General features: G+C 39.0%; 1 protein-coding gene across 3 annotated transcripts in view; it reads left to right on the top strand.

Annotated features, from left to right (window-relative positions):
* Positions 1-24,857, top strand: part of DOCK4 (dedicator of cytokinesis 4) — a 409,941-nt gene that overhangs the window by 236,760 nt on the left and 148,324 nt on the right. For all 3 annotated transcript variants that reach the window (XM_038557373.1, XM_038557375.1, XM_038557374.1), the window contains exons 13-14: positions 15,182-15,307; positions 24,347-24,471. In XM_038557373.1, coding sequence (XP_038413301.1) covers positions 15,182-15,307; positions 24,347-24,471 — 251 coding nt within the window. The remainder of the gene's footprint in view (positions 1-15,181; positions 15,308-24,346; positions 24,472-24,857) is intronic.

Below are 24,857 nucleotides of genomic sequence, written 5' to 3'. Positions count from 1 at the left end.
CTTGAGTTTGACCTAATTCACACAAAGTCCTCCATCTACCCGCTAAATAAACAAAGAGACTTGGAGCAGTAGAAGGCAGAGTCCCTAAAGGGTCTGGAAGAGATGGTAGGAGTAGTATACAAGGTGAAGTGATAAGATACTTTAGAATCTGGTATGTGTATTTGTCTTCACCTTTTCTGGTAAAGAATTATAACACTAGTTGTGTGCAGACCACATGATTTATTTTAAATGTACGCCTGGTGAGATGGCAAAGATCCCACTTTTTAAAAACTAATCATGCCAAATTCGTTGGCAGACTTCTAGGTAAATCCTGGTTAGTTTTGTTCTAAACCTTCTGGGGTTTCATGATACCACTGACTATTTTTTATCATTAATTACCCTCTAAACCTGTGCTCTCCAGTTCATTGGGCAATATCTACATGTGGCTTTTGAGCACTAGATACGAGGCTTACAGCACTGGAATTGAGGTGTGCTGTGATTATAAAATATGTAATGGGTTTTGAAAACATGGTACTTTAAAAAAATGTAAAATATCCCATTAATAACTTTTATATTGATTACATGTTGAAAGATAACATTGTGGAGATAATGGGTTAAAATACATCACTAAAATTAATTTTGTTTCCTTTTACTTTTTAGCATGGCTACTAGAAAATTTTTAATTTCACTGGTGGCTCCAATTGCATCCCTATTAGATAGTGCTGCCCTGGACTTAAAGATTTTTTTCAGGGACGCCTGGGTGGCTCAATCAGTTAAGCATTCAACCTTTGATTTTGTCTCAGGTCATGATCTCAGTCATGAGATCAAGCCCCACGTTGGGCTCCTCACTCAGCGTCAAGTTGGCTTGAGATTCTCTATCTCTCTGGCCCTCCTTCTCCACATTTGCTCACACTCGCACAGGATTTCTGTAGCGCGCTCTCTCTCTCTCTCTCTTTCTCTCTCTCAAATAAATAAATCTTAAAAAAAAAATTTTTTTTTTAGTTCTTTCCATGTCTCTTCAGGATTCCTACTACTCCTAATTTGCATTTGCCTCCTTATGAATAAACAAATCCCTGACCTTGTGATTTTTTTTTTCCCCCATGGATTACCTTCTCTCACTACCATCACAGATGTATTCTTGCCTAAGCAGTGCGTGTTGGCCTGCCCCAGTAGATTTTTTTTCCCCAACTCCTTATTGACTCCAAAGCCTTTCCTCTTCCACTATGCTTCATGCAGAACAAAATTCCTCTGTTCTTGGATTGTTTGCGCATATCGTTGTCCAGACTCTGATGTGATTCCCAGTTGCCTCTTGAATCATGATGAAGTTCTCAATGATGTGCTTTGATTTATGCCTCCAGATAGATTCCTAACATCACTGATTCTATATCCTGTGAGGTCAGAGTTCCAGTAAAGCCAAATTGCACATTTCTCTCTGCTTATAGATGAGAGTCATCTTAAAGAGAGGATAGCATTGGGATGCCTGGGTGGCTCAGCAGTTGAGTGTCTGCCTTCTGCTCAGGGCGTGATGCCGGGGTCCAAGATCGAGTCCCACATGGGGCTCCATGTGGGGAGCCTGCTCCTCCCTCTGCCTGTGTCTCTGCCTCTCTCTCTCTGTCTGTGTCTCTCATGAATAAATAAATAAATCTTAAAAAAAAAAACAGATAGCCTCTAAGAACTTTGCCTGAGGAAGTAGGATGTCCTAAGTACTGTTTTACTGGGATAATAATAATATCATCTTCTAAGGATTATCAGGGAGAAAGCATATGCAAAGTGTGTTGGATTATTGATAGGTTAGATCATTGACCGGGCCTTCCTACTTTGTTTCTTTCATCTTATCTCTGCTGATTTAATTGCTAAGATCCCTCCCTTCTTTGAAATTTAATTGTTGTCCTTGTGATTATGCAGATTAATTCTGAAGGAAGGACAGCACAATTTATTTCCTTGGGAAGTTCCTGGAGCTTAGACATGCCTCTCTATTCCATGTGATCTGTCAATCTTACTGACCTACGGACCATTTATCCTTGCTCCGGAGTGAGACTACCAGTTAGTGACATCTAAACCACCATATTCCCTGAGTGTTCCCTTTTCTGTTTACAACCCTCATACTGAAATGAAAAACTATTTGCTGCATCTTTGGAAAGAGTGAAAGGAACCATTGTACTGTAGAGCCCTGAATGAAAGGTTTTGCCTTTAGCAGAATCCATCCTCCTCCATTTTGTTGCCTACTGTGATACTTTGATGCTGAGGCAGCCAGATTTATGTGCTTTATACTTGGCTTCTGCTGCAGAGCCCCATCTATTCCTGTTCTAATGGCCACTACTCTCCGTTCTTCTCCTTTTAAGCCTGAGCCTCAGCCAGCTGCCCACAGCCAACATCTGTCTGCCTTCCACTCTTCTGGTCTCTCCACTGAGATTTCTACCCTTCAGTCTTAGTGGATCATTCTCCTTGTAGAAAACAGATATAAGAACAGAAGAGAAATAGGAGTTGTTTGGCTTTATTATTGAAAGGGAGACCCTTAATGACTTAATTAAAAATAGTGGGAGAAGCAGGGTGCCTGGCTGGCTTAGTTAGAAGAGCATGTGACTCTTGAGCTTGAGGTTGTGAGTTCGAGCCCCACTTTGGGTGTAGAGGTTACTTAAAAATAAAATCCTTAGAAACAAAAAGTGGAGGAGACAAGGGTACACAAAATTGAAGTTGGAAATTGGGATACCTAATGTTCAAACTATCACAGTGATTAGATCTGTTGACTTACATAGTTTTCTCCTTGAACCACGGGATTGTTGATTAAATGGAAGTAGTGTGGTCAGATGTCTTCAAGAAAATTGAGTTCATTCAGTAAAGTATTGTTTTTTTCCTGCTTTCGTCCCACTATTCCTTGGTCATTGATACTAAAAAAGGAAAAAAAAAAAGGAACTTTGAAATTAGTTTTCGGAACAAATTCTACCAACAAATTTCCAGGCCCTTTATGCTTCATTGAAGTCTTCCTATCTCTTGGAGTTGTAATCTTGTCTGTTAAATAGTTAAAGGGATTTGTCTAGTTAACTGGGTTTTTGTACCCCCTAACTAAGACTTATGTTGCAAAGGCACATTAACCACTATCTTTGAGTTTAGAAGCTGGGAGAAAATTGTAAGCGATCCATTTATCTTTTAAAGATGAAGAAAAAAATAATTGAATTAACATATCTCTCTGGTTGGATTTAGTTAGGCTGAATAATTTGAAATTTTTGTGCTCTGTGGGAATTTTAAAATCCAAAAGTAATATTGTAAGAATTTGAAATTCTAAAAATATTCATGAAATGAGCCTGGTTTAGGTTTGTTGAGCAAATGGTTATTATAAATGTCACCTCCAATAGGCATTAGCAATTGAAATGCTAGGAATGTGTACTAAGACTGAGCCAGTGTGATTTACTGAAGCAAATTCAGTTCTGTGACTTGAAGTAAATTGTGTAAGAATCATTGGCTCTGGTTCAGTATGTCCTGAGAGAAACTTCAAAATCTTTTCATATTATCTGTATATTTATGAAATCCTATTTCCTGCAGTTTACACATGTAGTTTCCAGCTAGAAGAAATCATATCAACTAATTAGGTCAATTTCTGCACTTTTTTTTTTGCCTTAGCAAGATGAGTTGCATTCCTGCCAACTATGCATTTTAACCCCCACAAGATTGAGGAATTACCTAGATGAGGAACTCATGAGTGCAGGAAGAACAGTTTAACTCTATGCAGGAAGTGAGCAGTGTTCTTTCTTTGGCTGAAGTAAAAGGAGGCTTTTGATCATTATATTGCATTTTGGGGTTGAGTAACCTACCTTTATAGAGCAGTGTGGTTATTTAATTCATTATTATTGAACTGCTAGAATTCTTGAGGATTGTATCAATGCTCCTGACTTTTGGGCATGGCATTTAGAAACTTTGCTTTCTAATATTGTTAAAAGAAGCTGGTACTTATTGGCACCATCTGTTGGCTGGAAATGTGGGATGTGACCTTTTTGCTCGCTTTAGAAATTCCCTAATTATTAAACCATGCTCTCTCTTTTATTCTTTTGGGGTTTTTTAGTTTCAACTAAATTTACTTCCGGAAAAGTTGCATGAGTAGTACAAAGAATTCCTAGTTTCTCAAAGGTTAACATTTTATACATTTGCTGTATCCTTCTCTACTTCATACTCACTCAATCTCTTCTCCTTCTATAATCTATAATTTAGCATCACTGAATTGGTATAATTCTTAAGATTGGCCCAGTGCTCCTAATGTTTAAACGTGTGTGTACAATACGTATAATACATACACAACACAAATACTTTCCCCCCCAGAACTGTTTGAGAACAAAATGCAGGCATGATTCCTCTATACTTCTGCTTACTCCAAGACATGACAACATAACCAAAGTACATTGATAAAAATCAGGAAATTAACATACTCGTATTTCGACAGTTTTCTCAGTGTCCTTTATAATTAAAGAGATCCAGGCTGTATCACATGCAGTTGTAATATCTTTTCAGTTTCCTTTAATCTAAACCATTCTCCTTTAATTACAGTGAACAAAAAAGAGTTCAAAATATGAATTATATGTATAAAGTATTTTTATAGCTTCATGAAATATACAAAAAACAAATCATAAACTAAAAAAGTAGTGATTAGAGCTTGATTTTATTCTCCAAATTACTTATATTTTGCTAATTTAGTCACTAGTAAAACTGTTTGGAAGATTTGCTATATAGAAAAACTTTGCATTTTATAAAAGCAAGTGTATGAATAAACTAATCAGATGTTAAATTATACTCATATATGATATGTTCTGTGTACATTTTAAAAAAACAGTTTTCAGCCAGGGGCTTACAACCTGCTTCATGTTTCGGAAAAATTACAAATCAATAATAATGATGATTATTATATACCTGTAACAAACAAACAAAACCCTTTTGAAGCTTGACAGAACCCTCATGAACTGAAATGTTGATATCCAAAATCATAACAAGGAAGGAAATTTTAAGATGAAAATTCTCCTCTGTTAAGAAGGAAATGTGAATTTCCTCTGAATGGTCTCATCCACTCCTATAATTACAGCTTCCACTGCATGCCAGCGCATGCCCTCTCCATCCCTCTGTTCTGGTCAGTAAATTTCTTTTCTGGTTACGACTCAATGAAAATAAACAATTGCAGATGTCTCTTCTGTTTTTTAGTTTGATGTTCCATAACTCGTTATGTATTACTTCAGTCTTATTTGTGCTATAACCCTTAGCCATGGGCTAACCACTTCTTTAAAGAAAGCTTTAAAGTTTTTTCTAAGACTTTGAAATAGCAGATCTGTGGACTGGCAGTTATAATTACAAGAATATTTGCACATATTTATCATACCTTTTACATGATAGACCATAGCATCCCAATCAGTAGGGTTACCTGTTCAGAGATCTCAGGAAAATGATCTTCAGAAAGTGAGCCTATAGTCAGACCCTTTGATTATCCTCAGCGGTGTCAAAATCACATCTTCCTGAGTTAAATTTATTTATTTTTATTTCAGTTTATTCACAAACTGAATAATACTGGTTGAAAGGCAGAAATAGAGGTGTGACTAGACTATTAAGAAAGGAGAATGATTTTCTTTTACTTTATCTTTCTTTTCTTTTTCTCTTCTTCAGTTTTTTTTAAAATGTAAGTTGGCTTTAAAACTACATCTGAAAGAAGAGATACATCCCCAAATTTGAGCATTGGCAACATTAATAATATAGTGTCTGGATTTTCAAGATGACAGTGTTAAAGGACACTTGTCCTTTGGGTAATCTGGTCCTGCTGGGCAGAGGATTTAAGCAACTAGGCCCCTCTACCATGTACCTAACAATTCAGTGGGCTTCTAGTACTGTCATGGCTCCCATTTTATTTCTTTATCTAATCTGACTCATTTTGACACTCTAGTGTCTTTTTAGTGCTTCTGACTTTTGCTCCATTGACTCATTTTCCAAGTGCTGTTTTACTTGACAGCACTCCTGCTAGACATTTGGCTTCCCTTCTCTCCTCTACTCCAGAGACTATGAGATCCTGTCTCTGACCTCTCTGTGTAAATACTCCCTTAATCCTGCCAGGTTTTTATTGATGCAGCCAGAATCTACTCTTGAAAGTTCTCTTTGGCTTTGAGTTGGGCCCACATTAGATACATGCTTTTAGTGTATTTATTTTAAAAGTCAGTTATCTGAAGAATGCCTGGGAGGGGGGTCAGTCGATTGAGTGTCCGACTCTTGATTTTGACTCAGATCATAATCTCAGGGTCATGAGATCGAGCCCCATGTCAGGCACTGTGCTAGATGTGAAGCCTGCTTAAGACTTTCTCTCTCTCTCTCTCTGCTCCTGCCCCACTTGCACTCGCATGCTCATTCTCTCTCTCTCTCAAAAAAAAACCAATAATAATAATACTAAAAGTTAGTTATCTTACCTTATAGACTCCACATATAATATTCTAGTACTCAAAGCAAAACTCTGTTGATAGATTTTTGTAAATCAAGCACATAGGAATAAATAGAAGTAAACATTCTTCTTCTGATAACAATGAGGTCCTAAATATTTTGGAAATAAGCAGACTTTACTGAAGATAATTTTATGAAAGAATCTAATAATACCATCTTTTTTTTAAAAGATTTTATTTATTTCATAGAAAAAGCAAAAGAAAGAGAACAAGCAAAAAAAAAAAAAAAAAAAAAGAAAGAAAGAAAGAGAACAAGCACAAAGGGAGAAGCGGACTCCCTGCTGAGCAGAAAGCCCAATGTGAGTCTTGATCCCAGGACCCTGAGATCATGACCTGAGCCCAAGGCAGATGTCCAACTGACTGAGCACCTAGGTGCCCCATAATACCATCTTTTGCACGTTTTGCTGCTACCTCATTATGTTAGTGATTTTGTACTTCCAAGTTTAGAAGTCCTAGCAATTATGTTTTAGTATGCAAATATTGTGAAGAAATAATGTTTTTAGTGATGGCTGGGTGGCTCAGTCAGTTAGGTGTCCAACTCTTGGTTTTGCCTCAGGCTCGTGCTCAGCGGGGAATCCACTTGAAGATTCTCTCCCTGCACTCTCCCCCACCCCCACTTATGCATCTGTCTCTCTCTCAAATAAATAAATCTTTTTAAAAAATTAGTTTTTTTTAGAGTTTTGCTTCATAAGAGCAGCCTGAGGAGCTACATAGATGCATTCCAAATTGAAAAACATTAAAATCTGAAGATTTTTCTAAGAACGTACAGCATATAGAGAGAAACTTATTCAAGAGTCATACTAAATCTTAATAGAGAGATTTGGTGACACTTGTGCCAATACTCATTTACTCCTTTCCCCCCTGCCTCTGCTCATCATGATGGATGTTCTGCTCCAGGCACATGTGACCAAGAAGATGACACTCCTTCTCTGAGCTCTCAGTCAAGGGATACCATATCTGGCTGAGAGGTAAAGGCTCCCAGCACCTTTCATCACCCTTAGCTTTGAGTTATGGAGGAGTCTCCCTTCTTCTGCCAAATGCTTAGTCATAGGACAGTGGCTCTACCTGTGATCCAGCAAGCCAGGAATATTGGGCATCAGTTGCCCTTGTCCCAGCTTGCTCATTGGATGGAGCTGCCTCACAAAGAGAGGCAACTTAAGAAAACCCAGAGATTACTATCTCAGCCTGGTACCTTGCCCATGAAGCAGGGGTGTCCCTCTAAAAAATAGACCACTGTACGCACTTCCAACTCTGGAGCAATGGATCAAAGCTTTGGCCCAAGGAGAAGTGGTAGTTCATGAGGAGAGAAAATTAAGAAGCCCTCCTGAAAGGAAATGACTTTATTTAAAACAGAGTATGGAGAAACAAGCCTGTGGGACTTCTTGAGACTGGAGACTTTGGAAAAAGGTTTTTTTAAAAAAAGAATGAAGAAAAAAAAAACTGCAGAAAAATATACCATCAAGTGCACCAACATATACAAAATAGGAATACCAGAAGGAATGGAGAGAAAGAAAGGAGTAGGAAAAATATTTGGAGACATAGTAGCAGAAAAACTTCCCAAATTTGATGGAAAACATTAATCTGTACATCCAAGGAGCTCAGTGACTTTGAGTATGATAAGCAGGAAGAGATATGCATCCTAACACATCATAGCAAAAATGCTAAAAGACAATGACAGAATTTTTGAAAGTAGCAAGAGAAAAATTACTCCTCATACCCAGGAGAACCTCAAGGAAGTTGCTACCTAACTTCTTATAATATACAGCGAAGGTCAGAAGGCAGTGATGACATATTCAAAGTGCTTAATTTTTTTTTTTTTTAAAGACAACAACAACAAAAAAAAACCCACCAAAGTGTCAATCAAGAATCTTATATCCAGCAAAATTATCTTTCAAAATTCTAGGAAAAATAAAGACAAAACAAACAAAAAAAAAAAAACAGAATTTTTTGCTAACAAATCTGCTTTGCAAGAAATACTAAAGTTGTTCAGGCTGAAAGCAAGTGACCCAGACCATAATCCAAATCTCCATGAAAAATAACACCACTCAAGGTCATTTATGCATTTATAAAAGACAATATAGATTGCTGTTTCTTCTCCTTTCTTAACTAATCTTCTCAACTCAGTGTACAGCCACATTTTTCTACAGAGTTTCTCAGATCAGGCACTCAAAGAGTCTCTTATGATTCCTTATTTTCCCTCATTCCCCCACATCTCATGTACCAAAAAGAAATAACTTCTTGTATGTCAGTATGTAACTTTTTAAACACTATTTCCCATCTTTGTTGTAACTGTGTCAGCATAGCCTCCATCATTTCCTGCCTTCATACATGTGCTCATCAGTAATTAATTATGACCCCTGTGATTGCTACTTATTTTTCTGGCTTTCCCTGTGCTGTTAGGAACTTCCCCATCTTCACATGTGTCTATCTGTACATATTACCTACTTGTATTTATCACGTCTGTCTTTGCCAAATCTCCAGTAATTGAGTCTTGCTCATGATAGACAGATTTGCCTCCAAAGCCACCATAGAATTTCATCTTTCAAATATACAGGAGATTTGCAAAACTTGGCTTAATCTAGTGGTAAGTGGGCATGACTATTGAAAGGAATAGTCTTTGCATATGGCACATAGGATGTCAAACATTTTTTGATAGAAGATAATTTGTTGATATTAATGGTAGGGAGGAATAAGAACAGAAACAATGGGCAGCCCCGGTGATTCAGCAGTTTAGCACCACCTTCAGCCCAGGGTGTAATCCTGGGGACCTGGGATCAAATCTCACATCAGGCTCCCTGCATGGAGCCTGCTTCTCCCTCTGCCTTTGTCTCTGCCTTTCTCTCTCGAATAAATAAATAAAATCTTAAAAAAAAAAAAAACAGAAACAATGATATTATATAATAACGGTAGCAGCAGTGGTAGTTGTAGTAACAGCAGCCAACATTGTCGAACACCTCCTTTGTGCTAGATATCACCCAAAGTGTTTAATGGAGTTGGTATCATTATTATCTTGATTTTATAGATGTGGAAAACAGAGCACAGAGAAGTTAACATTTGGCAGGGTCTTAACTTGCACACTTAATCACAACATGTATTTATCAAATGTATTTGTCATTTTTTTTTTATTTTTGCTTTGCTGTATGTTCACAGCTCCATGTTATTTGGTTCAATGGTGGCAAAATGGCTGATCTAGTCTAAAATTAATTTTGCCTGCTACTTATAAATCATGCTGAGCTTGGCAATTTTTTATATAAAAGTGCAGAATTTCATGAATTTGAAAAGAACCATCTTATGGAGTGAGTTAACTTCAATTCCTATGAAATTAGAGCTAATAAATAGTCAGCCATGTTTGATTTATCAGATATGAAGCCTTTCTTTCCTGTACTACTGCTCTGTAAGTGTAGCTGCATCATGAAAAATACGTTATTTTGTGACAGACTCTAGATTAATTAATGCCTATTCCTTTATTTAAAATTAGATATCAAATCATTATAATTGACTCTTAAGCATCTAGGCAGATAAAAATGTTCAGTTTAATGATTGCATCTTTTAATAAAAGGAACAGTTCTCCCTTAACAATTTCATTTTTGGTACTTAGATTAAGGACCAGGAAAAAGCGATTGTAAAACATTATTGATTTATTTTGTGAAATTAAAAATCTAACCTAGTTCTTCAGCTTATTGGTTGTCATAAATTCTTGTTTTTCCCCAAAAAAATCTACCCTGCACTTTAAAATTTCCTCAGTCAGTAATTTTTTTCTTATTTCAATATCCTTATCATACATTTAACCCATTCTGCTTTACATTTATTTATGTGTGTGTGTCTTGTATTCAGTATTAGAATATCAGTTCCTTTGGAGTAGGAACCTTATCAAAAATATCCTTATAGCCCACCTTTCACCTTCCTCTCAAGCTGAAAGTTACTGCCACACCCAAAATGGGCAGTATGAGTTGCGGCAGAACTAAACTAGTGTACAAATAAAATTCTATTTCTTAAAATTTAATTAAAAACTTTTTATTTGAGTATAGTTGGAATATAGTGTTACATTCATTGAAGGTGTACAGCACATAAAATTTTAGAAGTCCCAGCCCCAGAGATAGCAGGTACGGTAGGTAAGGACTGACAAGGAATATAATAGAAATAAAAATACTGCTCTGTGAACAAACTAAATTTATGACACATAAATGACCATTCCTGAAAGGATAGGGCTAATCCTTGGATAATTGAAATGAGTATTTGATGAGTCTCTCCTTTGTGGTGATGAGTAGTTTCCTCATCTTAATACATTATTTCTTGTTTTTCTGATGACTCTTTTACCCACCCTGTTGATTTTTGTCATGGTAATTAAGGGACACCATGAAAGTAGGATCAGGAGTTTCCTTGATTGAAAAATAAGTAGTATTGCAATGGCTCCTTGCGGGTGAGTGCCTGTGGACTCACATTATATCATGTTCTTTCTTTGTTTTATTGAAAGTACACCTACTCTTGAGTGTTGCATGTTGAGTCTTGTGGGGTTTTTTGTTTTTAAATTTTTTTTTTTTTTAATGAAAACTGAGTCGATGATTTAGGAGAAGCCAAGTAAGTTGTGGTGAAGTCCTCAGTTCTGTTGGCCTTTCCAATTCTTGACTCTCTGTGAGCTCTTTATTTTGAAGAAATTGGGTCACCTCTAAATGGCAGTACCTTCCCCTCTCCTCCAGATTGGTGTCACTTGGCAAGACAAATGAAATCATTACACCTAGGGCTTAAATCTGCATCTTCTAAACCTCTAAAATGAAAACTGCTGAACTGTCTAACCAAATTTTAAGATGCATTCAACTCCTAAATACAGTATTTTCCTTCCCCCCAACCCCCCATAGTATTTGTCTGATTTACCCCTGTCACTTCTTCATTCCCTTCACATATCTACTAGCTGGCTCTTCCCTGTTACTCCCTAATTGAATCCTCTCTATCCTTTTGCATTCTCTAATCTCTATGGCATTTACTGTTTAGAGTACATTAATGTATTTTTCTTTTCTTGTTTACATCTATATCCTTCCGTAACATGTAGTATTTGTCTGTCTTGGATTTTCTTAAGCTTCATCTCTGACTGAATGCTTTTCTTCTTTCATTGTCTTATCCTCTGTTAGGTATTCAGCTTACATTAAAAAAAGAAAATCACTGATGATTAAAATGAATTCTGGCTCCAATAGGGCAAAACCAGAATTCTAGTCACTTTTCCTTCTTCCAGCCCCTACCCTGAATAGCATGATGTCTTTGCTTTTCACTACTGTTCGGTTTTTTTCCTACTTTAGACATGGCACATAATGTCGCCAGTGTCTGATCAGATCCTTTGATGAGAAGTCCTAGTGAATTGACCTTCACTTGTAAAAAGAAAAAAAAAATTGTAGGACCCCAAGGATTTTGTTAAATCCATCTGATTCTCTATTTGAAAGCATTGTTTCTGGTCCCCCAGATTTGGATAGTGTTCTTCCCAGCAGGAGGGACTGTTCTTATGTACGGTGTCTGGCACACACTGCTATTCTACAGATACCAGCTCCTGATGATGTTAATGATGATGGTGATGGTGTGGGTGAGTATTTTGAAGGCAAAAGGACAGAAGTGGGAAGAGAACAGAAACACCAGTAATGAGGTAGGGATAGTGGGAGAGCGTGAGTCAGGAAGAAATAGCTGCTGGGACAGATGGATTATAACACATGCTACACTTTGTCTTCATCCACTGCCTCTGGGTTTTAAAAGGAACCAATCACACCACATAAAAGTATCCCAAAGCTGCACTGACTGTTTCACCGTCAAACCATCCAGACCACTTATACTACCCTCCTTCATTCCCCGTGGGTCTCAGGGACAGAAGTGCCTCCATTTTGTTGCCTTCAGTCACCCAACTCAATGGAGTGGGGGCAGGGAGGGAGATAAAAGATAGGTAAGTAAAATGGAATGAGCTTTTAATTAAAGTTCCTGAATCCTGCCAGATTCAACCTTATTCTAACAACAGCTTTCTGACACATCCTATTAGGCCCACACACTAGAAGGTGTGAGGACATAATGATGCAGTCCTCTCCTACCTGTCATTTTTTTTTTTGGCTTCGCCCCTTAGGTATGCCCCATCTAGGTCAGACTTGAACCCCAGAAATGGCTCCATCTTCTCTCTGAACCAAATGCTTCTTTTTAAACAAATTTTCCTGATGTTGTTACCACTTAATTGAAAACCAAGTAAAACCAACAAACAAGACACTGTTTTTGTTGTTGTCTGTTCATACTGCTGAGGGAGAACAAAAGCAAGATCCTAATGTAGATGTGTGCTAAATAAACTTTGCATTTCTTTTTTATTCCAGTGTGATTGTTGTCATTCTTATGGTTCATGTTTGATATTGCATTGTAGTACTGTAAGTTATGAAAGGGGAATGATAAGTTGCACGTGGTAAGTAATGATATAGATAGTCTTTGGAGTACAGATTTATCATCCTCTTAACTCTACCATCCAAGTGCATTTTAAAATTGAGTTCATACCAGGTGTTTACCCAAAGGATACAGAAATACAGATTTGAAGGGATGCATGCCTTCCAGTGTTTGTAGCAGCATTATCAGTAATACCCAAACTGTGGAGAGAGCCCAAATGTCCATTGACTGATGAATGGACAAGAAGATGTGAGATAGGGCAGCCCCAGTGGCTCAGCAGTTTAGTGCCGCATGCAGCCCAGGGTGTGATCCTGGAGACCTGGGATTAAGTCCCACATCAGGCTCCCTGCATGGAGCCTGCTTTTCCCTCTGCCTGTGTCTCTGCTTCTCTCTCTCCTCTCTGTGTATTCTCATGAATAAATAAATAAAATCTTTGAAAAAAAAAAAAGATGTGAGATAGATATATATATATAGTGTATATACACAATATATGTATATACACAACATTGACTCCTCAGCCACCAAAGAGAATGAAATCTTGCCATTTGCAATGACATGGATGGAGCTAGATTACATTATGCTAAGTGAAATAAGTCAGAAAAAGACAAATACCATATAATCTCACTCATGTGGTGTTTAAGAAAGGAAACAGATGAACATATGGGGGAGGGGAGAAAAAAGGAGAGAAGGAGACAAGCCATAAGAGATTCTTAATGATAGAGAACAAACTGAGGGCTGATGGAGGAATGTGGGCTGGGGATGGGCTAGATGAATGATGGGTATCAAGGAGGGCACTTGTGATAAGCCCTGGGTGTTGTATGTAAGTGATGAATCACTGAATTCTACAGAAATCAATAGTGCACTGTTGCAACTACCTAAAATTAAAAACAAATAATAAAATAAACGGGAAAAAATTGAGTTCAGTTCAATGATGACTGGAAGCTTTAAAAATCAGCCCCCTTTGATCGGGTTCATTTTCTATCACTAAGGGGCTTTTTTGCTGTTTTTCTTTCCTTTTTTTTTTTTTTTTTGGTCTTTCTTGTTAAAGATAATAGAAGAAAAACAAGAAGGAATTAAAAAGCAGAAAGAAGGGGATCCCTGGGTGGCTCAGCGGTTTGGTGCCTGCCTTTGGCCCAGGGCGCGATCCTGGAGTCCCAGGATCGAGTCCTGTGTCGGGCTCCTGGCATGGAGCCTGCTTCTCCCTCCTCCTGTGTCTCTGCCTCTCTCTGTGTCTATCATAAGTAAATAAATAAATTTTTTTTTTTGAAAAAAAAAAAGCAGAAAGAAGTGGCATCTCAGAAACATACAAACATAGTCACAAGCCTGGCATTAATTTCCTTTCTGTAGTTCTTGCCTACAGAAGAACTGAGAGTTGGGGGAAAAAAAGATAAGAAAAATGTATCTCACTCATCTTTTATGTATCCTACTTTAGTAATGTCATTGTAATTGCAGTTAAAAGAAAGACAGTTTTACTACTTTCCTGACTAAATACTCTTTTATTTGTCACAGTAGCCTGTATCCTGCTTAATTCTCGGTAGAAAATAATGCCACTATGAGTTTCTAATGCACATAATATAATCTTGATTTTGTTATAAGCACCTCTGTTACGTGAGTTTTTAAAGGTTGATTGATTTGAGAGAGAGAGAGAGAGAGAGAGAGAGTGTGTGTGTGTGTGTGCATGAGCAAGAGAATCCCAAGCAGACTCCTTGCCAATCACAGAGCCCTATAGGAGTTTGATATCATGACTCTGAGATCACAATCAAAACCAAGAGTAGATACTTAACCCACCCAGGTACCCCTGTTCCTTAAATTTTAAGAAAATCTCTGTGAATATCCTTAAAAATCTTTGAATTATGATATGACTTTTTATTTGTGTATCCTTTTATGATACTTATTATATCATATATATTTATATTTATTTAGTAACTATTCATAGGTTTTATGGAGTTAAAGGAAATAACAACTCATCCTTTGAGATCAGTGTCTTCTAGGGCCAGATAGCCACTGACAGTTGCTGGCATGAGCGTCCTTGCAGCAGGGATATTTCCGTCTGGCAGGGGCCTGGAGAAGAGGGTATAGGGGCTAGAAACCAGACTTCCTCTTCTTAGTATCCTGCTCAAGTTTTTTCCAGTCACTATGAACCTCCTTAAACACAGCCAACTCAGATATTTATGTTGGAAAAGTGTTCTCTAGAAATTATTTCTATAGATTCTTTTGATTTTGCCTGAATAGTAACCTTTCGTTTACAACAATGCTATTATAGTTGTGGGCTTGTTGAAACAAGTTCAGATTTCCATTCATGCTATTTCTGTCCTCCTATTTTTTACTCTGGTATCTCTCATTTATTTTAGGTTTAGCGGTTTCCCTACAGCTATTACATGGAGACATTGAGCAAATCAGAAGAGAATACTCATCAGTATTTTCTCACGGAGTGTCTATAACAAGGAAGTTGGGTTTTTCTAATATTATTATGCCTGGTAAGTGATGTGGGATGGACCAAAGGTTGACATATGGGTATTATGTTTGTTTTTGACACTTGAGAAATTTTTCAAATGGTCAGTTTTGAAGAGTTCAAATGGACCATTGCTAAAGAAGAAAATGAGGTATGTGATAATAAATAAGCAAAAGTTTTTTTTTTTAAATCTTTACATTTTTATTATATTAGGGTGAGTAACTTATAGGGCCGTGCTGCATTCTGTATGACCATGATATGATGGAGAACTGGGGTAGGATCCAGAAAATATTTTACACTTTGGTGGAAAATGTTAGCAAAGACACTTGGGGGAAATCCTTATAGGTTTTGTTAAGAGTAATTATTGAGCAGTAGTTGGTCCTTCTTGGAGGATTCTTCTACCCAGAATATGTATATGTAAATAAGCAACCATATGCAAATACCATATGTATTTCTGCACCTTTCCTAGTTCTGTTTGAGATCTATCCAGATCTCTTTTAGCAACCTAAAAGGACTCGAAAACAAGTGTCTGTTTCTAAGTGGAGAAGGTGGCAGTTAGTGAGAGTCACACTATTGAAGTAAATGCCACATAGTAGTAGTTTCTCAGTGCCCCACATCCCACCTTCTACAACCAAGACAGAAAGGAGACCAGATGAAATACCCTCAAATTGTTAACAGTATTTTTAGAAACGAGATTGTGTAAATCTCCGTTTAAGGCCCACGTATGAAAGCAGGCACGGGAAGTTGCATCTGACAAGGCCTCTGGCACAGCTGTGAGAGGAATGGTAAGACTGCTCTGGACAGAGACCTAACGTGATGCAGCAAGTGACCAGCATCGCCCTGTTGCAGCATCCCTGTGATCTCTTTATGCAAATCTGTTTATGCAAGGAAGGCTGAGAGAGAGAGAGCCTGGAAATTTCCTGAGATGACCCGACCTGGCTTAGGGACCTGGCCTGCCTGAGCATCTCATGCCACTGTCATTGAAAATGACTGTTTATAGAACTGTTTACTTGGTGGCTCTCGCACCCCCTTCATTATTTCCTTCAGTTGCTATAAATAACTGGTATTTCCTTTGTAACAAAAAAAGAAAAACCTTCATGCCACTGGGAAGCAAATTGATGGGCAAATCTAATATAAAAAACATATTTTCGAACAGAATGCAGACAGCTGCTGGAAGAATTCCTCAGCTTGGTCTCTGGGCAGTATCACCGAGAAGTGGAAAAACATAAAGCAACATGACACTTCACCAGCTGACTAATTGTCTGGGATGTGCCGCGCTCAGGCCGCGTTTGTCTGGCTTTCCTGACGGAATGAGCTCTGCGTGGAAGGGGGCTCCCTGCGCCCCGTCACGGCCGCCGTGGTCGCGCTGCCCGGCCCGCGGCCTGCAGGCCCAGGTCTGCAGTGCTGGGCACGCCAACACATCATTTCAAAGCACTTGCTGCTTTTTCTCCCCTCCTTTTTCTCCTGCAGCGTCTTAATCTTCCAAGTTAGACAAAGAGGGGAAGGACGTGTGTGTTTACATCCACAGCGGAAAGCAGCCTCGAACCTCCCTGGGACTGTTTTACGTGGGCAGACGTGGCGCTGGCTTTCCCTTGGTCATTTTCAGAATGTTGACTTGTCAGTCGATTCTCAGGGTGGCCCTCTCATGAGCGCTTGAGCTGAATTCTCCAACGAGAAAATGGGTGGGGACAACATTTCCGCTGCCAGGGTGGCAGTGACAGTCTGCTGGCATGACTCTCTATTTTCTCGCTTTCTAGACTCATCCTTCAGAGTTGATTTGTGTGCTGGTGGGGGTCAGGACAGGTGAGGCCGCGCTCAGACCAGCAGGACAGGCTCCTCAACATAGCTGCTGCCTCTCTGCAGAAGGAGGAGTCTGTGGTCTTGACACTGAGGCGAGCGTACACCGAACTCCCGTCGAGGCCCATAGATTGTGCTCAGTGCCAGACTCTTTACGGAATGGGGAGCAGGCACAGGAACAGGAACTCTCCCCTTGGTCTGGCGGTGGCAGGGGCACATGTCTACGATGTCACCTAGTGTGAGGAGGTGATCCGGCTGTGCGCTTTCGAGCTACCGTGACCCTTCCCTGTTGTTAAGGGTCGGTCACCCAGCACTTTGTTTCTCAGGGTGTGTAATTTTCAAAGAGGCTAAGTCACTTCCTTTGAAGCTCCATCACTGCTACCTACAAGCCGAGTAACTCTGCCAAAAGTTCCACGATCCGCTCTCTGAGCCCATGACGGGGAGCGCAGCAAAAACATTTCAATCCATGCTCTGCAGAAGAAATGTAATGAGAGCCACAAATGTAATCGTAACTTTGCTAGTAGCCGCTTTCAAAAAAGTGGGGAGAAAGAGTTGGGATTAATGTTAATAATACATTTTCCTTAACCCACTGCATCCAAAATATTATCATTTCTAATAGGTAATTCCTGCAAAAAATTCTTAATGAGTTATTTTACACTGTCTTTTTTTAACCTCCATCCCTGAATGCCGGTGAGGGTTGTACATTTACAGCACATCTCTTTCTAGCCAAGTCACATTTCAAGTACTCAGTTGCCACACATGGCAGCGGTTACAGTATTGGACAGGCTGCCTCTAAATGTCTTAGCAGACTGTACAGAGCAGGACCTGGGCCATTGCTGAATATCGGGAAGCACGAAGTTTCCATCCAGCAGACATTTTTGAGCAAAGCTGGCTAATGTGTCAGGAATGTCAAGAGAGGTCAGACGGAGCCCTTCCCCACCCTGAAGGTCCATTCTTATTCCGAGTTTATGGTTCTTTTTAGGCAAAATGACCTTTGCTTTAATCACGGCCTCCCTACATTCTCTTCCCCATTTCTGCCCTCTTCCCTTAGAGACTTGTTCCCATGTACCAAGTGGTTAAACTGTCACTCTTTGTTAGGGAACCCCTAATTAATACCTTCTGGTACAGTCTTTCATACGAGGTCTATGAAGTTCCTAACCTAAAAGGAATTAAGTAAAAGTTGTGCAGTGTTGGAAGAAGGGGAGGTTGAGATTTGGAGGGGAGAGGCTCACACTGAAAACAATTAGCAGAGCCTGTGTTTCAAATGGCTGCCCTTGGGGGAAGTAGCTTTGACAGTGACCTCAAGATTTATTTAAGTTTATTTTTCAAGCATCATTCAATAAGCCGCCTTCTTCTTTGACTGTTAGGTGATAGTTCACATAAGTCAAATTTCTCTTTGGTCAAAGATGACTAGATAATGATTTACTGGCTGGGGTAAGAAAAATGTACATATGTTTGTCTCGTGTTTAAGAAGATATGCAGTTTTGTTCTTTTAAATATAAATATTATTATTCTTTACCAGTCACTGACAGACACAATACATATCAGCAGATGGGATTACCTGAGATTTCTTTTGACGAAAGCAGGTGGGAGCCAGTGTGATATGATTTGATCTTCCTTAAGATACATCCTAAATCTAACCAAACCCCACCACCTCTCAGTGCATGTCACCGGGCCTCCATGCCATGTATGTGCAACCACTTGGCCTGAACCCCATGATCATGCTGGGGAAGGGAGACATGGTCTTCCAACCAGTGAATACCGCAGTGATCCAAGAGAGGTGAGTCTTAAGGCTCTCCCATGTTATGCTGAGATGGGATTCCAGCCTCAAACCATAAAGCAGTGGGGGGCTGGTTCCTCCAAAATATTGAAGCTTACAGGCCCCTTTACACAAGGGAGTAGGACTTTCCCCAGCTGTCCCTACCAGAAGACCGTTCTTTGTCCTAGAATGTGATGGACATCAGGGAGCCCCCGCCCATCCCTACTCCTATTTTTACACAACACTGTTCTGGCAAGCCTGTCATGGATGCTATTGTGGCATTTACCATTGTTTGCTTAATAGGCATAAGCAAAAAAGTAAAAACTACACCCCCAAAAAGCTCAATATCTCATAATACTCTCCTAAAATAAAGCAAGACAAAAATAAGAATGACACAAAAAAAAATACAAAAAAAATTAATAGATTTCACAGAAGTGCACTCTGAGCAAGAAATCTGAAGTTGAATTTTCAACCCATGCATAAATTTCCCCTTTCTGTGTTCTACTTTGATTTCCAGTTACCTGTGATCTTGTCCCTGTCCCTCCCCCCACCCATGAAGTTTTCATGAAGTGATGGAATCTTGGATATGGATGGCACATTGTGTTGGTTTCTTATGGCTGCTGTTACAGATCACCACAGACAGGGTGGCTTAAAACACCACAAAAAAATGTTATCTTCCAGTTCTGGAGATCAGAAATTTGTAGAGGTATTACTAGGCTAAAAGCAAGCCCTATAATCAGGGCTGCATTTTTTCTGATGACTCTAAGAGAGAATTGAGTTCCTTGCCTCATGCAGCTTCTGGAGACTGCCCACACTCCTTGGCTCATGGCCCCACATCATTCCAGTGTCTTCTTCCCTCATCACATCCCCTTCTCTGACTCTGGCCCTCCTGCTTCCCTCTCCCTCTCCCTGCTATAAGGACCCTTGTAATTATATTGAACCTATGCTGATAATCCAGGCAAATCTTCCCATCTCAAGGTCCTTAACTTAATTAATCGCAGCTACAAAGTCCCTTTTGCCATGTAAGGTCACATATTCACAGGTTCCCAGGATTAGGACATGGACATCTTTTGGGAGTGCAGGTGGTGTCATTATCCTGGCTGCCACACACATGAAGGGTCATGCAGCCCAGCTGTGTGTCCAGTGCATGAGTTTCTTCCTCAGGTTCCTGGTAATGGTTTTCTGGCATGTTACTTGAATATTAATAATGACCAAGAACACATCATATCTCAGAATGACCTCTGTCATGTTGGACCAGGTTCTCTCTACCTTCTACCCATTGCATTGAGTTTTTCTGCTTGAAACCTCAACATGTTTAAATTCACTTAACTCTCTTGGGACCCTCGTTCCTCCTCCGATGGGTTCTGAGTCCTTGCTCTGTATTATTTATGGCCTGGAGGATACTGTTCATGTCTGTGCCAGTCCTGTAAGGATAGTCTCTAGAACTGAAATTGGTGCTTCAAGCCTGGTCTGACCATTGCAGGGTAGAGTAGGAGTCATACCTTCCTTGCTCAAGGTGAAGAAAGCTGAATTGCACTAGCTTATTCAATGGCCATTCTCACCCTGTTGAATTCCATTTTTCATACTAAAAAGAAATGATTTTCATACTAAAAAAAGATTTTATTTTCATACTAAAAATATTTAATATGTTAGACACATTTCTTAATCTCTACATATCCTTTTTTTAATCTATAAAATGGAAATAATAGGGCCTTCTTAGAATGTCATTGTGAGGACTTAATGCGCTCTTTGTAGTGCCTGGAAGAGACCTAACTACCATCTGTCCACTGCTACTGTCATCATCATTAGTGTAATCTAAGTTGTTAGTCTTAGACACGTGTTGATTTGTTTATAAAAAGGACAGGAGCTTTTCTTTTCCAGTTCCATAAATCTTAACAAACATCCAGCACACATTAAGGCACTTGGTCAGCCCGTAGCTGAGTGCAGTGGTTTACTTGATGTGGTGAGCTTGCACTCTGCGGCTTTATGCAAGGAGTTCATAGCACAGAATCAAAGATCAAGGTTTTCAGCTACTGATGGAAACCTCTTGGCTCTGGAGGTCAAGCCATAAATTGACCCCATTTGACTGCAATCGCTGAACTCTTTTGACTTTGTTCCCATTGTTGTGACCTTATATTTTTTCTGTCTACAGTGATATTTTCAGAAGCCTTCACATGTGCAAAGGCAGTGGGCCTGCTAAACAGAAGAAAAGTGTTATGCACATCAAATTTACAGAGTATTAAATATGAGAGAGAGGTGCAAGGTGTTAATAAACATTGTCAGGAAAATAGCTTTTCACACTAGTGCTATGACTCCATTTCATACTCACTTTATGGTTTCTCTCTTAATTACCCAAGATGCTTTCTTAACACCGTTTGGGCTTATTAGTTTTCTCCAGAGCTGACCTCAAGTGTATTGATTTTAATTAGCACATGTTTCAACTTTATCCTGCTGCATATTTTGGCAAGATGTGGTACCTTGCAGTATTGGAACATAGCAAGCTGCGGAATTCCTGGGGAGACATATGTAGAATGTCATCCAGCAGAAATATTCGCCTTGTCATGTGTTCTCTTTTCAAAGACATCTTACTCGAGTCTAAAAGACTTGCAAAGGAGGAAGGGGTTGCAGGGATAGTGACCGTTTAAGACCAGTAAAGGAAAGCTTGTGCATCAGGGGCTCTCGTTTATGAATTCTATATTTCAGAATTTCCTAAGTCACAGACTCAGCGTGACATAGCAAAGTAGTCTTGTCCCTCCTACCACCTGTCTTACCCATACCTCTGTCTTTATTCTGTCCCCATTTTAATAACTCGAGACCCAGAGGTTTATAGTAACCTATCTAGACTGATATCACACACAACAGACAGTAGAGAGAGGAAGACTGGAGTCTAGATCTTTTATTCCAATCTTCCCGTGACCCTATATTCCTTAGGCTTATTTGAACCCAGAATCTCTTTTGAATTCAGAAGAGTTCGAAGAATCCAACTATGGTATAAGCGCAACAGGCTTTATGGCTTAATTTGGGAACTAATGCCGTTTTCAGCCTTGCTCCTTTGTCAAAATATACCATAGCTTCCTCAGATCTCTCATCTTCTCAGTACAGTCTTTTCTCATATAACACCCCCTCTGCCCCCATTCAGCACTCCCTATGCCCCTTTCTTGGTCTGACTTTTATCCCCAGGATTTCCTATTATTATTCAACGTGCTGTATATTTAACTTCTTTATTAAAGACTCCCCCACCCCCCCCGCCGCCCCATTACTAGACTCTAAACTCTGTAGGAAAAGGATTTTTGCTTTGCTTTGCTCACTGCTGGTCTACAAGGCCCAGGATAATATCTGGCATGTAGTGGGTGCTAAAAATATCTTTGCTGAATGACGACATGGAGAAAGAATGTCATAGTACCGGCAGTACATTCCTCTCCCCATCACCCCAGTTCCTCCTTCGGACCTAGACTACAGACTGGGGAAAACTGGTCACCTTGCAAACCTCCCTCATCCCCTCTTGCCTTCGTTAAAGTCCAAGTTGCCATTCCTTCCGACAGATGAGAGTGAATGTCCCCTCCCCAAGAAACACTTACTCTTCTTTTTGCAGGACAATTAATCCCCATGGGGTTTGGACCAGCTAATTACTCATTAGGAGAAATTCCTAAGGTGAAAATCCCTGTAGCTGTACTTCCCCTTAATCAGTATGTTTTAGTCTGTTTGTAAGCAGAGCTACTCATTATGTGTCACCTACTCCAAGAAGCAAAGGAATTTTGCTATTGTTAACAGACATCTTTTGCTCTAAATTACCCTGATTGAGTGTTTCTTTTTTATCTGCCAAATCTGTTAGTGGGGAAACTATTGTCAAGAATTTCCTCCGAGACATATTGTTGAAATAGCACGTGTGCGGACCATCAACATACCAGGCCTATTTTGATTTTGTTGAAATTGGCTGATTCAGAGGACAGAGTTTTTGAATGTACTCGTCATTCTGTAATGGAATTGTTAAAATGCACATCTATTAAGGATGTGTGTATGTATAGGAATGAGTACATATAGTAATAAAACCAAGCAAACTTACAAAAATTTACAGGATCGTTTTCTTAAAAAAAAAGAGAGATGGTTCAGACAAAACAAAAAGCATACAGCTATAATTTTAAATGTGTTGAAATACATTGGTTTTCTCTTGGAATTCCAAGTTCATTGCCTTTTCAAATTGATTTGTAAGAAAGTACTAGAAATGAGTAAGCCAGAGACCATTATATCCATTATTTCCAATGTATTTTTTACATACTCTTTGTAAAGGGTGGCTTCGATTTCATCTGTTCTGGGACTTACTCATTTTGTCTCTTTTATGGCCCATCTGTTTCCTGGTCAGCCCAGGTCATTCGCACGTCATGCCCTCATCAAAAGTTGATCTTAGTGGAGGAAGATGACCAGTCACATTGGTATTCCCCTATGGTTTCAAAAGCTGGGGTACTTTCTTGTACACACTTTGGTCAGGAAGTTTTGTAAATCTCCCAATTGTGGACTTACTTGTATGGTTATCACTTTCTAGTGATCTGCTTTTTGTGTGTGTGTGTGGAGAGGTGGTTTTTTTGTTGTTGTTGTTTCTTTTTAGAAAAAAGTTTGCTTATAATTCTTCTGTTTGAAAGCTATGTTAAATAAAAGTGAGTTCAGCTCTGCCAACCTCACCAATATTCATCTTCAAAAACGTTCTGGTAACAGTTTGTTTACTTCTTTCTCATTTCCCTCGTCACTCACCACTTACCCTTAATTTAATTCTAATAGGAGAGTAAAAGCATGCTTTCAGCCTGTTGGCCTTAGTTTACGCATTGGCATCAACTTTCTCTTTTTCTTGGGGCCGTAAGTTTTATAAATAACCAATGGATTAAAAAAATAAATGGTATATGTGTTCATAGAGTATGTCAGTTTGAATCTTACTTGTTTTATAGCTTGATGGTAACTGATTTATTCTACATCTGTTCGTAAAGCACTAACCTGGATTCTTCTAGCAGTGAGATCATTTTGTCCGTGAATTTTGAAAAAGATTTAAATTGTAACTCTACCCTTTGCAGTCCTGTCATTTTATTCCACTTGGGTATTTCTTCTACTCTTAAGCGTTGTGTCTATAAAGTATTAAGACTGGCTTCTTTGAGCCACCCTGCTCGGCTGTCATTTTGTAATCACACCTCATAAATGAAATGAGGGAAATATTGAAAAATGATGAAACTTGACAACACCTTCCTACTCAATCCCCGTATTCACCTCTTAACTATACATTTTTCAGTATTGCAAATTCAGACCAGCAGAGGCTGGCCTTTACTTCTCTTGGATATTGGCAATGAGTGTGGGGACCTTTATATAAAAGTGTAAATATAATATATTTTACTTTTATATGTATGCTATAGCAGTACATTTTATGAACTAAGATCCTTCTTGATAGAGTATTACACTTCCTGGTTTTACACACACACACACACACACACACACACACATATATAAACATGGTTTTAATCTTCCTAGGTGAAATGAGAAATGATTTATACATCACTATAGAAAGGGGTGAATTTGAGAAAGGAGGGAAGAGCGTGGCCAGAAATGTGGAAGTTACCATGTTCATTGTGGAGAGTAGTGGCCAGATCTTAAAGGTATGTGAATACTGGGTATTTTCTGGTAAAACAATCCCACGTCCTCATTTTGGGTTCACCTTTAATGTGAGTGGTTAATTTCTGATTTGCAGTCCTATTCATCTTATTTTTCTCCTCCACCCCTGTGTAGTTTTCTTTCCTTTTTTTTAATCGTTGAAATACCTTCCAGAAAAGAAGGTAGAGAAACAAAAGGCTTTTAAGGTTGGATTGTTTAATGAACTGTGGCAGTACTTTCCTCGTGGCAGCTCTTCCTTAAACATAGCATTTGTAATGTCATTCCATTCTCCCCCTTTCATCTGTCATAGTTTTGGAGATGAACACTTTGGTGACTGGGTTAACACAAATAAGGTAAAAACTACCACCTTTAGCCCCGTTATTTTCATTTT

The sequence above is a fragment of the Canis lupus genome, chromosome 14 (genome assembly GCF_011100685.1).
Source record: "Canis lupus familiaris isolate Mischka breed German Shepherd chromosome 14, alternate assembly UU_Cfam_GSD_1.0, whole genome shotgun sequence".
Taxonomy (NCBI): Eukaryota; Metazoa; Chordata; class Mammalia; order Carnivora; family Canidae; genus Canis; species Canis lupus.
This window is presented reverse-complemented; position numbering and strand designations above follow the sequence as displayed.